This window comes from Mustela lutreola, chromosome 12 (genome assembly GCF_030435805.1).
Source record: "Mustela lutreola isolate mMusLut2 chromosome 12, mMusLut2.pri, whole genome shotgun sequence".
In the NCBI taxonomy this organism is placed as follows: Eukaryota; Metazoa; Chordata; class Mammalia; order Carnivora; family Mustelidae; genus Mustela; species Mustela lutreola.
The window spans coordinates 60176262-60192959 of NC_081301.1; the positions used below are offsets into that span (position 1 = coordinate 60176262).

Here is a 16698-nt window from a genome sequence, read left to right on the forward strand (position 1 = left end):
GTGTTTTTAGTTTTCATTACTGGGTGATGTTTATGTACCAAATGTGAACCTTTGCATGTTCTCTGATTACTTTAACATGCTACTTTTATTTTCTGTAATATAGACAACAGAAAGCCTACATCGCTACCCAGGGCCCTTTGGCAGAGACCACCGAAGATTTCTGGCGAATGCTCTGGGAACATAATTCCACCATTGTTGTGATGCTCACCAAGCTGCGTGAGATGGGCAGAGTAAGTGTCTTCTCATAAGACATTTACTCCATGAAGAAATGATGATTTAATCTTAATAACCTAGGGGCCAGCATCACTTCTTAGAAATGTAGAGTTCTCCAGACATCTTATGGACCATTCATTACTCTTTTGTTGATTTTTAACTTGCAAAGCCACATCAAGTTCATTAATTTGTTCATTTTGAAGAAAGAGCTGGTATTTTGTTTCCAGTGCGACATGATCATAGGAGCAAAGAAACAGATGTCCCTGTTTGATATCAGTCCCAACTCTCAGCATAGTCTTTTTTCCTTCCACCCTGGACAAGCTGGAGTTTCATGAGCAAATGTGCCATCATTTCTCTGTGTGAAGAAACTTGACTTTCTTTCACTTGTGAAGCAAATTCTTACCTGCCCACCCTCCACACCATATTGAATAGTATGTTAGAAAGCTACATAGTTTTTCCAAGAATATAATCTGGTCATCTCAGATCTATTTTTTGAAAGTGATTATTCTGAAAAATACATAAAATAGTATTAGAGATACCTAAGGACTTACCACTTATATTCAATAGATGTAAGCATTTTATTCTATTTGTTTAAGATATTTTCTTTCTCTCTTCCTTGCATAAATGTGGAAATGGGTCTAAAACTCCTCATTTAAAGTGAATAAAGAGCAACAAATGCCAAACTAGGAAAGTAACCTGACTATTCTGAATATTCATAGTTGATTCTCTGCTTTAGCCAGATCATTAATACTTCTTGGGCTCCAGTTTCCTCAGCTGACAAGGGAAACAAGACCAGATCAATATAGAGGTTTCCTTATACATTCACACCTGATGGTCCTATTCATTCCATAACACAGTAACACAAGTCTGTTCTCGTGGTGCAATGCATGATTGATAGGGCCAGCATTATATCCAAGGACCAATGTTAGTATTTGGAGAAATTGTAGGTATGAAGACACGTGCCCTATCAAAGCATTTAATTCAATTGATGTGTATTAATAAGCTACTGTATGTAAGTACTGTGCTTGATGCCATGAGCAAATATTAAACCATATGATTTTTCTATTCTCAAGGAACTTTTGGTTTCAAAGAGAAAATTGTGTCACATGTAATTGGAATGGCCTTGAATTTTGAACTTTCATTGAGAGAAAGAAATTAAATATATAGATTGATAGATGATAGATAAAAATTTATTGGTACTTTATATAGTTTGACATTAATCTCTCCTTTTAGGAGAAATGTCACCAATACTGGCCAGCAGAACGATCTGCAAGATACCAGTACTTTGTTGTAGATCCCATGGCTGAGTACAACATGCCACAGTATATCCTAAGAGAATTCAAGGTCACAGATGCCAGGGTAAGCTGACCAATCTTAAGTTATTAACCTTTAGCTGAAAAGCTTTGGGAGAAATATTTGCCAAGTGATCATATTGTCAAAATGAAAATAAATAACTGATCTTGGAGGACTGTTTTGTTTTTTAATGTAAGAGTAACTTTTCCTCTGTCTGGTAAGTGTTCTCACAAACCCAGGGTTGGCTTCCATTCAAACATAACATCTGGCAGCCCAGCTTTGGGGATATACTTGGTAAGTGTATGTCCTGGGAAGCATTTACTGATTGGTTTGCTATGCTTACATTCACTTTCTCAGCTCATTCTCTTTGTAGCTTTTTGACTTCTTCATTACTTGAGGCTGTAAATATGTTGTTGTTTTGCAAAGCCCTTTAGGTCATGTGGGCTTGGAGGTTAATTTGGTATGATTTTAAAACTGCAGAGCAAATGGCATTCTTTAGAAGACTCTGACAAGCTTTGCACATTCTAATTTGATTCCTGGCATGGTTTATCCCTCAGTGTGCTAATGTGTCTGTCCGTGAGAGCTGTGCACCCATGACCCTTGTTAGCTAATTTTCATTCTGCATTTCTTATCTAGATTGCTGAGTCCAAGGTTCAGCCCTGATGTAAGATGTTCTATGCATAAACTTTAATATCCCTGCCTTTGGCCACTTTCAAACCATGATTACAAACACATCTTAGGAGAGAGTGGGGTCAGTCAAAGCCCTGCTTTGTTTTTGGAAATGTCACAGTAGGCGGGTTGAATAAAACTCCAGGACAGAGCTATTTACTTGATCCATTGTTTTTTTTTTTTCTGGAAAGGAGCTTTTACAACCAATACGCATGTTTAGAGATTGTCTGCTAATCCCCAAAGCCATGCCCTGGCTGTTGCCCTAAAGTGAAAGAGAAAATGGTAAGCAGGCTGGTTGGCCCAGGTGATAGAACTGTTAATCCCAGGAAGTCTGAGATCTTAACTACTCTGAAGGTGACCGTACTCAAGGCAGCAGTTAAGTCTGTCAAAGTGTCCTTTCAGAATTTGAAGATAGATATATGAGTGAAAAATCTTCAGTATATTCCAAGCAAACTCACCAACCATTTCTGATGATAAAGACTAGGGTCCAAGCCCTGCAAATAGCAGACACACCTTCTTTACCACTCCTCACTTGCCCAAATTAAATCTGATTCCAAAAATGAAAAGAAATATTGAAGTAAGAACCTGTTCACATTCTTTCTATTTAAAAAAGGCCCTTTGTGATTTTTATAATTTTCCTAGCTGCCATCGCATTTGCTGTTTGTGTTCCTAGTGTGTTTCTAATCTGAACTTTTCAGTTCCAAGTTGGCACTTGGAACGCAGTTTTGTTAAACAGGTAACCTTTAAATGGAATCAGCCGGTCTTTCCTCTAAATAGGAAGGGTTTGTGCACATGACCTCTTCTTGCTGCTAAAAGTAACTGTGGTCGGAAATGAAATCTCTGGGATATTTGGAGGAGGACAAATCTGTTTACCCAGCCTTTGGTTTCCTCCTTGTGCTTTCCAAACCTTTTCCAGAAACAGAGGGAAGTAAATCATGTTTCCATGGTAACCATCCATAAGTTAATAATGGGGTCAAGCAGTTATTTTCATATTTCTGAGTGTTCTCACAAACTTAATGTGATCTTCCTGCTTTATCAAATGATGCCGTCAGGAATATGCCCTGTTCCTGTGGAAACCACAAGGCGAGTTGATATGTGCCCACCTCGAGCTAAGCCATCCCTACCTCTCAATATGACTGAATGGGAAAGATTGGGTCTTTGTCTACTGGGGAACATGCACACCCAAGTCCAAAAGGCCTTTAAAGGGGAGAGAGGTGTTACAAAAATGGAAAGGAGAAACAAATGGAGGTCTTAACTGGAGCAGGGCCTCTTCAAACAAGATTGGTCTCTCCAAGCTTGGAATTTGAATTCTTTTCCTCTCGGTGGATTCAGAGAAGAAAGTTGGTGGGCATAATTGTTATTCTTATTTCTGGAAACAGAGGGTCCCTTCTGCTTTGGTTGTGCTTCTGAAAACACTGTTCTAGAAGGAATCAGAAGCACATGAGTAGCTCCTCCTCAAACCATTTATACTTCATGAGTCCGAGCACTTTTGCCTAATCACATTAGAGGAGACCCTTCTTCTATCCAGCTTGTTTTCTTTCCACTGTTCGGTCTACCTGTTAAAGCTCCCCATGAGTGCCTTAATTCCTGTGGTCAGCCAGAAGAGTCCTCTTTTTCAGAATAAAGTGCTTATTTGCTAATAATCTCTTTCCTTTCCTTGAGGGATGCCTCACTTCTTACTCAACAGCATATTTGCATAGCACATTCTGTGTGCACTGCCACAGCTAGAAATTATATGCCTCTGAGACATGTGGGGCATCCAGGTTAACAGCTACCCAGTTTGTGTCAGATCCTTTCAGTGTCACTATTTGTCACTTGACAGTGCTAGAAATAAGCAAGCATAGTAAATGTGAAGTTATTGTGACAATAAGGAAAATCTCTGGTCTGGATGATGTGCCTGGGTGCTCTTTTCAATATTAAGTTAATTGATTTCTAAAATTTTTGAAATAGAGTATAGTGGTCCACTTTGGTTTTGAAAGCAAATTTTGGGTCTCAGAAATATTTACTATTATGGGAACTGGATGACTCTTCAAGAACCCAGGTTTTTACTTGGGCATTGCCAGAATGAATTTGCAATTTAAATATATGTGACTATAAACAGTGTTAATAATAGATAAGATGCACGTGTCACTAAGTTTCTAGTTAAACATGATTCTAACTTTTTCTTACCACCCCCCACTTTTTCTTCTTTCTGGAAAAAAAAAAAAAAATTCACTCTTGCTGCTGTGGTCTGTACACTGGCTGAATCCTCCTGGCATCCTTCTTTGTGGCTGGGTATGTGGCTTTCTCTCTGAAGGACGGTCAGTCCCGAACAGTGAGGCAGTTCCAGTTCACTGACTGGCCAGAACAAGGAGTGCCAAAGTCTGGAGAAGGATTTATTGACTTCATTGGCCAAGTTCATAAAACAAAAGAGCAGTTTGGCCAAGATGGGCCCATTTCAGTCCATTGCAGGTGAGTGAAGAATCAAGAATGATGAGTTCCATTTGTGATTAATGTGCTAATAACTTTGATAATGTGCATTATTGTCTGTTCATTGTCAGTATTTGCTAATTGGAGTGAATCTGCACAATTGATATTTTATTCTCAGAAATACATTGTAAAATCTTAAGCAAGGACTCATTTCTCTCTCTTTCCATAAAATGAAAATAACCAGGGGTAAAATTTTTATCCCCAAATTTTACTTCTTGCAAAAAAACACCAAACTGCCTAGTTTACCTGAACAGGAATTGTTGGTACATCTGCTGGTGAAAATTTGTTCAGCTAATCATGTCTTACTTGTTTTATTTCCATGGCATTATACTCATAACTGTCTTTCTGTATCTATCTCCTGTGTTTGTCTTTTTACGAAAATGTAAATAGTTATCCAGCCTTAATGACAATACTAATTCTTGCCAGTCAGTAAATGATTAGAATGGTACCTCGGTCAAAATTGCAATTTGCCTGAAAATTGTTGCTATATCAGAAAATGAAGCACCTTCAAGTTAATTATTTTCAATAGTTTCCACAGCATTTTATAATTCAAGTCATTGAAGTTAATAGAAATAGCAAGTAAACGGTTCAGAAAGGACACTCACCATAAATTTAGTGCTTCGGGAAGTTGTTAGGCAGAAACTTTCCAGCAAAAGGAATTCACCTAATTTTTTTTTACACTAATATATTTTCAGATTCTAGCAATTTGAAGTCTGTTTCTACTCTTTTTGTGGTCTAAATCTTGAGAGAGTTCAACAGTTTACTTGCTTCAAGAAAAGAAAAAGAAGGAAAGAAGGGAGGGAGGAAAAAGAAAAAGAGAGAGAGAAAGACAGATTACACACTATGATTCTTAGTGAAAGGGGAAACAAGCTCTCAAAATGGAAGAAACATTTAACTCGGGCTTTAAGATAGCTGAATTCTAGCCTCACTTCTGTCATCATGTAGCTCTATGACAGAATCGTAGAATCTCTCTAAGATCTTTGTGAGGGCATGATGTTCCCCAGGGATGATATATTCTAATGAGCAGCTGACTTTCTTTATTCACATTTGCTTTGTGATGAGTTTGGTTACTCTAGACAACCAAAGATCATGTAGGGAACAACATATGGGCTCAAATATTCAAAGTAGATGGTATAGACTGGACTGAAATTACTTGGATATTCTCCTTCACTTTCCACATAATTTGCCCAAATGCTAATTCACAATTTTCTAGCATAAACTATAAAAAAGAATATATTTAATATATATGTTTAACTTTAGACATTACCATAAATGTATACATACGTGTTACTCTCATTGCTTTTACTGTCACAGAATGATTTAAATATTCCTTTAGTATATGAGTTTAACTATACCCTATTAAATAGATTCTGAAATGCCTAGGCCATTCAGAAGGGGGGAGCAAAGGATCATAAATCACAGCCTTTTAGGAGTAAGAGAGACTTTCAAAGTTGAAAGGGACCTTCAAGGTCATCTACTCTATCTTAACAGGGAGCCTTCACTGCTCCTGGACATCCTTAGCCACCGTATAAAGATTACCCCTGGATTTTAAAGTCTCACTTTACATTTTGGTTTGGACTCTTTAGAAAACCCAGTTTGAGGGGCTCCTGAGTGGCTCAGATGGTTAAGCGTTTGCCTTCAGCTCAGGTCATGATCCTAAGGTCCTGGGATGGAGCTAGGAATCGGGCTCCCTGCCTGCTCAGTGGGGAGCTGCCTTTTCCTTTCCTTCCACTGCTTTCCCTGCTATGCTCTCTTACTCTCTCGGTCAAATAAATAAATAAAATCTTAAAAAAAAAAAAAAAAAAAAAAGCAAAGCAAAGAAAACCAGCTTGTAAAGGGACACACTATTTATATATGCCTGTCAACTACATCCCCAAATAAATGAATCCATCCATTTTCTACAGCCTGTACCCAAGCGTTACACATGCCATTTAATTAGGATCCAAAAATGTAGGGATTTTTCAGATTATTCACTCTTCTCCTCATTACCTAAACCTCCAGATGCTTCCCTACTTTTTAAGAGCACAAAAGCTATGAGTTAATTTTCTCCTCTTACTGCAGTGAACATTTTGGAATTATCTTAAAACAATAAAGAAAACAAACTCAAAACCTTGCTAACATGGTAGAAAGAATCCTGGTGTTTTAGCTGCTGAGCATCTAAAAGTAGTAGATAAACTCAGTGAAGCTCAACTTTTTTTTTTTTTTTTTTTTTTTTTTTTTAAGTTAGAGACCTCTTTGAGAATCTGTTAAAGTCCTCAATTTCAGGAGAGAGGACAAATGTATATACATTTACACAGCTTGTAAGTATAAGATATTCACAAACTCTTCTAAAGACTGAATAAGGATCACAAATCAAAAACCCAGAACAGAATCTTTTCTCATATCAAAATAGACATCTCAATCTGAATAGTATATATGCCTTACTTATTTATATGTCTAGTGATGAAACATCCTGCATAGATTGTGACCACAAGAAGTAGATAATATACTAGAAAACTTGAAGAAACTGAGTTAATCTTCCCTTAACTGAATTATTCCATACTTTAAAAATATTAAGCAGACAAGGTCTACAATTGCAGGATCTGCATGAAGAGTACTAACCTATACTTTACTTACCTTTCCCTGTATCTACTGATTTTGCAATATTTATGTTTCCGGCATCTTTCCAAAATGGAGTATAATCCCAGTTGAAAAGTCATTCTACTATATTTGAGTTAATCTTCATTACTGCACATTCATGCTCACATTTTACCATGACACATTATTCCAATAATAGTAATTTCATGAACCCAGTACCACATTTTTCTGAACATTGATGTGAAAGAACCTGGTGTAATATGGGAGTGGGTGCTCATAGTCTACTTCCAAGTGATTAAGTGGTCAAGTGGTCAAGACTATGTGTGTCACATCCAGTAACACTGTCTTTGTTATTATGGCAGTGCGGGCGTTGGAAGAACTGGAGTCTTCATAACACTAAGCATTGTTTTGGAAAGAATGAGATATGAAGGAGTTGTAGATATCTTCCAGACTGTCAAAATGTTAAGAACACAACGACCAGCCATGGTACAGACAGAGGTGAGAAAAATCTCCATGAGCTTAAAACATCTCATGAACCAAATAATAGAGTTTATTAACCAGGACCTCTCAGGCCCAAAGACTCTCAACATCAGAACAAAATAGGGGAAGTTCCTGTGGGAAAACCATCAAATTGTTCAATATTTTGAACCTCATTTTTTCCTCTCTATAAATGGGAGTGACAATTTCAAAGTCTTACAGTTGTTTTGTAAGTCATGTTAGATTATATAGTAGGTTGAACCGTGATAAATTATCACTATTTGACAACTTTAAGAAGCACATTGCCTGGTACATAACAGACCCTCAGTACATTTTAATTCTCCATTTTCCAATGGTTATTTTAAATATTTGGAGCCTGGATAACCCCTAGAGAAATTAATACCCCATTTTCTACTCCAATAACTGATAATGGAATTCTCATTTTTTTAGAATAATATGAATTTGTGATATAGCTAGTCTTCCCTATTAGACTGCTTATTTCTAAGGATAATATGAATGTTTCTGTTCCTCAAAAGGCCACCGAATTCTACATTCTGTCTGTATTCCTAAATTCATTGTGCATGATACCTTCCAAACTTGATTTCAAAATAGCAAAAGCATTTGGTTTATAATACTCAAAGCATGATGTCAGCCTGACAAATTTAATGGGTGTTGGGGGTGGCAGAGGGAAATTGGACATTTAAAAACTCTTAACATTTAGCCAAGCAGCTTACTGTGACAACATAGGAAAGCAAACTCCATTTATTTTGCATTACCATTTTTATTGTTAAAAAAAAAAAAAAGCACATTTAAGCAAAATAGAAACTATCTACTTTCAGCCCCATTGGCTACTGAAAATAAGTTTCTTTTATGGCAAAAATTCTATTTTTTTCTATCTCTCCAATAAGTTGGAATGCCCAACTTATTCCAGTAAGATAATGTTCTCCCCTGTCTGAAAAAGGACATATGTCAAGTTATTTTAATATGGGCCTTTCTAGAACAGATCACTACCAATCACAATGAATTAGGCCAAATGACATGGGTATTTTTTGATATAGACAGCCAGTCTTGGGATGCCATTTCTAGGGGACGAACAGCTTAAAAGTCCAGAGCCCTTTGTAAGTGGCTTTATGTACCTACGGTTCTTCACCCTTACTTGAATAGCAACAGCAGAAATGGTGGTGGGTGATTCTGATTGTAGGTCGGTCAGGTCTACTATCTGATAAGATCCTTTTTTATTCAAATTCTTTCGGCAATAGCCCAGACGATAAATGAATCCAGGTTTTCCTTGGAATAGCCAGTGTCTGGATCAGCCTCTCTTTAATATGCAAACTGAGGATAAGTTTCTCACAAATATTCACATAGTTGTAAAAGACAACACTAATATGCTCCCATGCTCAGGAGTGGTAATTATTTGGTACTACTTGGAGAACAGCTCACACTTCTCTGGAAAATAATGTTCATTCCTGCTGTTACTACTTTGAAATGAGGAGATGGTTCTAGGAAAATTGACCGGTGAAGTTAACAAACACCCCACGTGGCTTATCATTTTTGGCTCAATAAAATGGATTGGTCATTGGATTGACTTAATTGATGAGAGTAGTGATTTTGCCCCATCCAGATGTAATGTTTGTTTTTGAATATTGATTTTCATCTTTCTACTAAAGTGGACTCATGGCTCCTTTTCCTCTTTCTTCCCATGCTTGGTCTCCTGCAGGACCAGTACCAGTTCTGCTACCGAGCCGCACTGGAATACCTGGGCAGCTTTGATCACTATGCAACGTAGAAAACCCTAACCCACTTTGGGTTCTTACTGCAGGCCCTTCAGTATCCACGGAGTCTCTTCTGAGCCATACAGGGCACTTGAGAAGTCCTTCTTAACTTCTAGCTAACTACCACTTAGTGGGACTATTACACACAAAACAAAATAAAAACAAACTCTTCTGGGTGGACCAAGAATTCACAGTTTAATAATCTAACCTGAAAAATAATAAAGAGAATCCTGACTGATGAGGCATCTGAAGGATTTTTACAGATACCTCAAGGATTCATAATAAAGGGAAGAAGAAATCACAGCAAAGAACTACCATCAGTGCAAGATGTTTGCTGGTGCGGCTTCTCGTGACAAAATGGACTCTGCTGCGACATCGCCCCTTCCCACCATACTGCTCATTATAACATTTTAGGGAGGGATCGGGGGGGAAATGTTTAAAAAGAAAGTCCTTGATTTAGTTTTTTAGTATTGTAAAGATACTGCTGACCTGTGCTTCATTTTTAACTGTGTAAACTTTTTTTTAACAAATGTATCATTCGATAAAGTGAATTTTAAAAAAGTTACATAACTCTTCATTTTTTATTTCAAAATTGTAGGTTTTTTTAAGCTGTAGAACTGTTATCTGTAATATCTTGCTGTAGAAATATCAAATAATTTGAAAATTTGCACATTTTTGTGCAATATTCTTAATCTACAGTATATATCTTGTCAGATATTACTTTTACATTTCTGTTCAGTTTTGGTTGGTGAGAAAGTACCCATTCTCTTCAAATAGTCAAAGAGAACTTTGTTTTGTTTGTTTTGTTTTTGGAATCAACAGGGAGGCGCAAAGTATAAAGTTGCTGCTAACATATATACATATATATCCATATTTTACAGGGGTGTCTATGTATATATAGACAGTGTGTCCACACAAAAAGATAGATATAGCTATCATTCAGTTATTCCATGAATTCGTTTTGGGGTTTTTTAGTTGGTCTTTTTTGTTGTTGTTGTTTTTAGATAGAGAAGCTATTACAAACATCTTTTTCAATTTGTTTTTAATTTTATGACATATGGGTATTTCTTAATACCATAAAATTTTAATTTTAAGGGAAATGAGGAATGCACATCAGTGATTGTCAAGCCTCACCCCCTAATTTCCTATCCAGTATCCTCCCGCCCACCTACTCATATTCACAAATATCATTTTTTTAGCCAGGCTTCCAACAAAGTTCAATATTTCTAACACTCTAGTGCAATAAAAAAAAATTATTAAATATCTAAGAGGTGTGCATGTGGGAAAGGTCAGTGCATATCCCTTTAGGAGGGAAGAATGTTGTAATATATTAGCTATCAAGTTGTTTAAAAAACAATGTATTCAATCGTATATTGTCTATAATATGTGCTATGAAATTTGCATTTATGATATGTAACAGGGGCAAAGCCAAACTCATGTTACTCTGTTCAGTCAGAAACATTTTGTGGCATACAGCACAACTGGGAAGTGCTGTACTTTGTTTTCTTTTGGTTTTAGTTATGCATTTAGAGTGCCTTATAATTGATGCCTATTTTAATAGCATTTCTTTTGCTTTTGGTTCATATTTTCATTAGTTGTTCATTTATGTTTCTCTTCCAATTAAAGCATTATATGTTTACCACATGTACAAAAACTCTTTGAATAATATGCATTCCTAGTTTTCAACTAAGTCGGGGATGTTAGTGATTGTACCAGCCCAAAGCACTTGGATAATCAGGGCCCTTCCTTTCATGGTTGCCAACATCAGGAAAAGCTACTTGTTTTATTTAGAATCCCTTCCAAATCTGTTCTGGAGCATTCAATAACTGCACAAAACTTACTTTCGTGACAAATATCATTGTCAACGTTGGAATGTATTTATTAATCTGTTAGGATTTTTTTAAAAGGGGAAATGAAAAAAATATCTATTTGCCAACATAATCCCAAATTTTCCAATATAATTGCTATAAGAAGCCATGGGAAATGGCATGAGTTTGCCATATCCTATATGATTTTAAAGAACCCTCAAGATATCCAAGGAACTCTTAAAGAGTTTTGGTATTGATATAATATTTTGGTTTAATTTTAGCTTCATTGGTGTTCAGCATACAAGGATTTTTGTTTTCCGCATTTTACCATCACTAGCAGAATGAAATCCAAGAGACCAAACACTTGCAAGCATCATATTTGAGCACTTTTGTAAAAAATAAAATATAAGAAAAAAAAAAAAAGAAAAAAGAATGCTAAAAAAAAAAAAAAAAGTATCTAGAAGGCTACCTCAGAATGAGATTCTCTAACCTACATCAGAACCAGAGAAGAATGTGCACTATGTGGCTCTGTTGTTTTCTTTTCATTTGTATCTTTTGGAGATTTATCCAAGTGCCAGGTTACTGAGTGCTGTGATTTTCATTTAGTGAAACAAAGGGGGTCAGACAGACTTGCAGACATGCCATATTAGACATGTAGAATTGGATGGTGTATATTACACACCAGAATAACTGGCCAATGAGCAGTTTCTCTAAAAACTGCCCATCTGGCAAAGGGAAAGAGGAGAATAATCACAAGAAGAAAATTAATGGGATGCATACCGTACAAACAAGGCAGAGACTATTCGAGTATCTTATTGTTTAGGCGCTGTTCCGAGAACTAACTCCTTTACTGTCATTGATGTGCATTCCACTCTGTAGTTTTCTGTACAACCATTCTAGTTTGATTTTCCCAGGTAAACATCTTTATTTACCATTACCATAAACTTTCAAGTTTCCAATTATTTTCATCATCATAACCAGTACGGTGCTATTATTTACCTATGTACGTGTAGTTATGTATAATTTTGTAATTAGTTACAATGGTAAAAAAATAATCAAAATATATAAAAAGTGATTTGTACAGAACTTTATTTTAGCTCTTTTTTAAAAATGATTTGCATGGTTAGACAACGGCAAGGACAGCCAGGGGAGGGAAGGGCCTCTAGGGAACTTTGCACTTTCTATACCTTTGTACTATGCACTGCCCTATTGATTCTACACCCAATAATGTTATTACTTGAACCCATCTGTAAGAAACTCCTTCAGAAATTCATTTGTGTGTATGTAAATAACACAACATAGACACAGGAAAGGAAAAAATTCTTCAGTAACAGAGATTTTTTTTCTTTCCTGTTCATTTTTAAGTTTGCTTTGTTTTAGCTCCTCCTTTTATTTTTAATTCCCTTTTCTTTTTCCTCTTTGGGTTTTGGTTTCCTTTGGGTTTATGGGTGCCCTGATACTCCAGCAGAGATCAGAAGGCTACAGATCCATCCTATCCATCTGCTATGTGGCTTTGCCATTCAAGCTTGGAGTGTCTTTACAAAGATAGTAACAGTTGTGTTCTTTGCTCTCGTTTTGGATGCATAGACTGAAAAATTTAAAAAATAACTTGTAAAATGGCTTGTTAAAAAAATACAATTACCTCTAATTAGTAGTACGCGTAAATGTTTTACAGAATGAAAGGCGTGCTTTTTATTTTCTTACTTCGTTACATTGGTGGCGAAAGAAGTCTGTATGAAAATCAGTTCTTTGCTGACACAAGTTCCATTTGTTACAAATGAATTCTAATAAAAATGTCAGTGTTATGCAGCCCTGGCCTTTGCTTTTGTCTACTCAGGCATTTTGGTTTTGAATTGACTATATATGTTCGCTTTTCTCTCTGGTTATCTGATTAGTTCCTTTGTATTAATATTAATTCAACTTACCAAGAGGCTGTTACATATGGTTGCCTGCCTTGAGGTGTGCACTTTTCACTGATAAGCAAACTGAGGTTTAGAAAAATACTTTGCCCAATTCACACAGGAACAAAGGAGACCTTAGTATCACGCAAACTGAAGTTTGTGGGCAATCTTCATAGAAAATGATTACATATACTTTGTAAATATAAGCAGATTTCAGCATATACATATTATCATACTGAAACAACAGATATCTCTCATGCACATAAAAAGAGCTTCATAATGTTAAATTCTTAAGCTTTTTGGAATTTAATACTTGGCTTGAATTGTTTATTTAGTCATTCAGTATTAAGGGTCAGAAGGGTTCTAGACATTGGAGATGCTGCTATTGATATATGAAATGCTGCTGGTCACACGGAGACTATAGTTTAGGGAGAGAAACTGGAATTAAATAAATAAATAAATTGCAGCCAAAAAGTGCTATGAAGGAAAGCAAAGGATTCATGAAGTTAGGACTCTGAATTGTGAGGGACAGTAAGTCTAACTCAATTTGGCTTATATTGAAAGGAAAGTGTTTCTTGGCTCAATACTAAAAGATTAGGAGTAGGCTTGTACTTGTGTAGGACTGCATTCATAATCATTAGGCACAGTGGCATTTGGGGCTCAGGTGATATCCTCCAGCCTGGTTTGACTTTCTTAGTGTCAGTTTTGTTTTTGTTGTTGTTGTTGTTTTAAGATTTTATTTATTTATTTGACAGACAGACAGAGATCATAAGTAGGCAGAGAGGCAGGAAGAGAGAGAGAAGGGGAAGCAGGCTCCCTGCTGAGCAGAGAGCCTGAAGTGGGACTTGATCCCAGGACCCTGAGATCATGACCTGAAGGCAGAGGCTTAACCCACTGGGCCACCCAGGTACCCCTTAATGTCAGTTTTAAGCAAGCTTTGTGGTCTCTGGAAGCTTCACCACCAGGTAAGCAAGTAGAAGAGTTTACTTTCTCAAAAGCACAAATAGAAATTTTTTAATGGAATGGATGATTTTGACCTTCAGTGATATGACGTGCATTAAGTGATCATTTTGGGATTACAGTTATGGATAGGAGAAGAGAATGTGCTCATTGAGTTGTCAAATCAAGGAGGATTTAAGGTGGCTGCCACCTTGCCAAATACAAATGAACATGGTAGGAAAAACAACTGACTACAAGGCAACCTGTTGAATTAAGGTAAGGCAAAGCACAGGTATGTTTGGTATCATTAAAACTTACTTGTTGTCATGGAAATAAGGATGAAACAACCCATTATCCATACATTATTTTGAAATCCTGATACTGAATAGACAACTAGACTATTTTTTTCTCCCTTCTTTTTCCTCTCTCTCTAATTGACCTTTAATTTGCAGATATGATCACCCTGTCATTTGGTTGTGTAAGCACACAATCCTCAACCAGAAAAGAGGACAAAAAGTTCAAGCCAAATCATGTTTGTAATTTTAATCACTGTGATATCTCATATTTTTATTTTTATTTTTATTTTTATAGGGACAGTCTCTAAAGTGTGATATGGTCATACTGTGGACAGGAAGCACAGAGAAGAAAACACTTGTCAAGGTTATGCGGGACAAAGATATCATCAGAACTTTGAAGGCTACTCCCAGACTCATCCTGCTTAGAGGCAGCACTAAGGACACAGCGCTGGAAATGGCTTTGATTTCTTCCTCACCAGCCTCAATTCCATCTACATAGTGCGTCCTGGGCTGCCTCTAGGTAGGATGGAGTGTGAGGTAGGCAAACTGGGTTCGCTCCTGGCCCTGCTGTGATATCTCATTTTAATCAGATGTCTGATTACCAAAAATGAGAAAATAGTTAATTTCACACATAAACACACATGCAGATATTATTAGTTAATAATAACTTACTGAAAAAAATACATGGAGACAAATGCAAATGAAAACACAATGATCCAAAATCTTTGGGGTGCAGCAAAAGCAGTTCTAAGAGGGAAGTTTATAGCAATACAGGCCTCCCTCAAGAAGTAAGAAAAATCTCAAACAAGCTAAACTTTCCCAAACAACCTAGAAAAAGAAGAACCAACAAAGCCCAAATGCAGTAGAAGGAAGGAAATAAATGTAGGAGCGGAAATAAAGACAGAGAGAGAGGCAGAAACAGATCAATGAAACCAGGACCTTGTCCTCCTAAAAGATTAAAAAAAAAATTGATAAACCTTTAGCCTAGACTCATCAATTAACAAAAGAGAGAGGACTCAAATAAATAAAATCAGAAATGAAGGAGGAGAACTAACATCACAAAAATACAAAGGACTATTAGAGAATATTATGAAAAATTGTATGATAACAAATTGGACAAACTAGAAGAAATGAATAAATTCCTTAAAAGCATATAGCCTCCCAAACTGAATCAGGAAGATATAGAAAATTTGAGCAAAATAATTACCAGCAATGAAATTAAATTATTAATAATGATAAATAAAAATCCTAACAAACGAATTTCCAGGACTAGATGGCTTCACAGGTGAATTCTACTCAAACTATTTCAAGAGATAAAAAAAAAAATAAGGAAAGCTTCCAAGATTCTATGAGGCTAACATTATCCTGACGCCAACACCAGGTAAGTACATTACAAACAACAATGAAACTATAGGCCAATATCTCTGATGAACATTAATGCAAAAATCCTTAACAATCTAAGATACTGGCAAGTTGAACTCATGTACCACAACTGAGTGGGATTTATTCAACAGATACACGGATGCTTCAATATTTGCAAATTAATCAATGTGATACATTACATTAACAAGAGAAAAGATGAAAAACGTCATTATCTCAGAGATGGAGAAAAAAACATTTGACAAAGTGTAATATTCATTTATGATAAAAATGTCTTGCAAAGTAGATTTAGAGGGTACATACTTCAACATAATAAATGCTATATATGAAAAACCCACAGCTAATATCAACTCAGTGGTAAAAAACTGAAAGCCTTTCCTTTAAGATCAGAACAAGCAAAGATGTCCACTCCCAGCACTTTGACTTAACATAGTACTAGAAGTCCTAGGTGGATCAATTAGACAAGAAAAATAAATAAAAAGCATCTGTATTGGTAAGGGGAAAGTAAACCTGTTAACTGCCTGCAGGAGACTTACTATACATACAAAACCCCTCAAACTCCCCAAAACACTAGAACTGATCAAAGAACCCAGTATAGCTGCAATATACAAAATTAATATACAGAAAGCTATTACATTTCTACATACTAATAACAAAATAGTAAAAAGAGAAATTAAGAAAACAACCCTATTTACAATTACACCAAAAAGGATGAAATACCTAGAAATATAATTAACCAAGGGAATGAAAGACCTATTCTCTGCAAACAATAAAACACTGTGAAATTGAAGATGACACAAGCTAATGTCCATGCCCATGGATTGGAAGAACCATTATTGTTAAAATGTTCATACTATCCAAAGAAATTTTAGATTTAATGAATATACAACAAGGAAAAGATAAT

At 36.1% G+C, this 16698-nt stretch overlaps 1 protein-coding gene across 40 annotated transcripts in view; it reads left to right on the plus strand.

The window, feature by feature from the left end:
• Positions 1-13087, plus strand: part of PTPRD (protein tyrosine phosphatase receptor type D) — a 2315363-nt gene extending 2302276 nt beyond the window's left edge. For all 40 annotated transcript variants that reach the window (XM_059143037.1, XM_059143036.1, XM_059143035.1 and 37 more), the window contains 5 exons: positions 104-230; positions 1447-1572; positions 4472-4626; positions 7584-7719; positions 9416-13087. In XM_059143037.1, the coding sequence (XP_058999020.1) occupies positions 104-230; positions 1447-1572; positions 4472-4626; positions 7584-7719; positions 9416-9484 (613 nt within the window). In that variant the 3' untranslated portion in view covers positions 9485-13087. The remainder of the gene's footprint in view (positions 1-103; positions 231-1446; positions 1573-4471; positions 4627-7583; positions 7720-9415) is intronic.
• The last annotated feature ends 3611 nt before the right edge of the window (positions 13088-16698 follow it).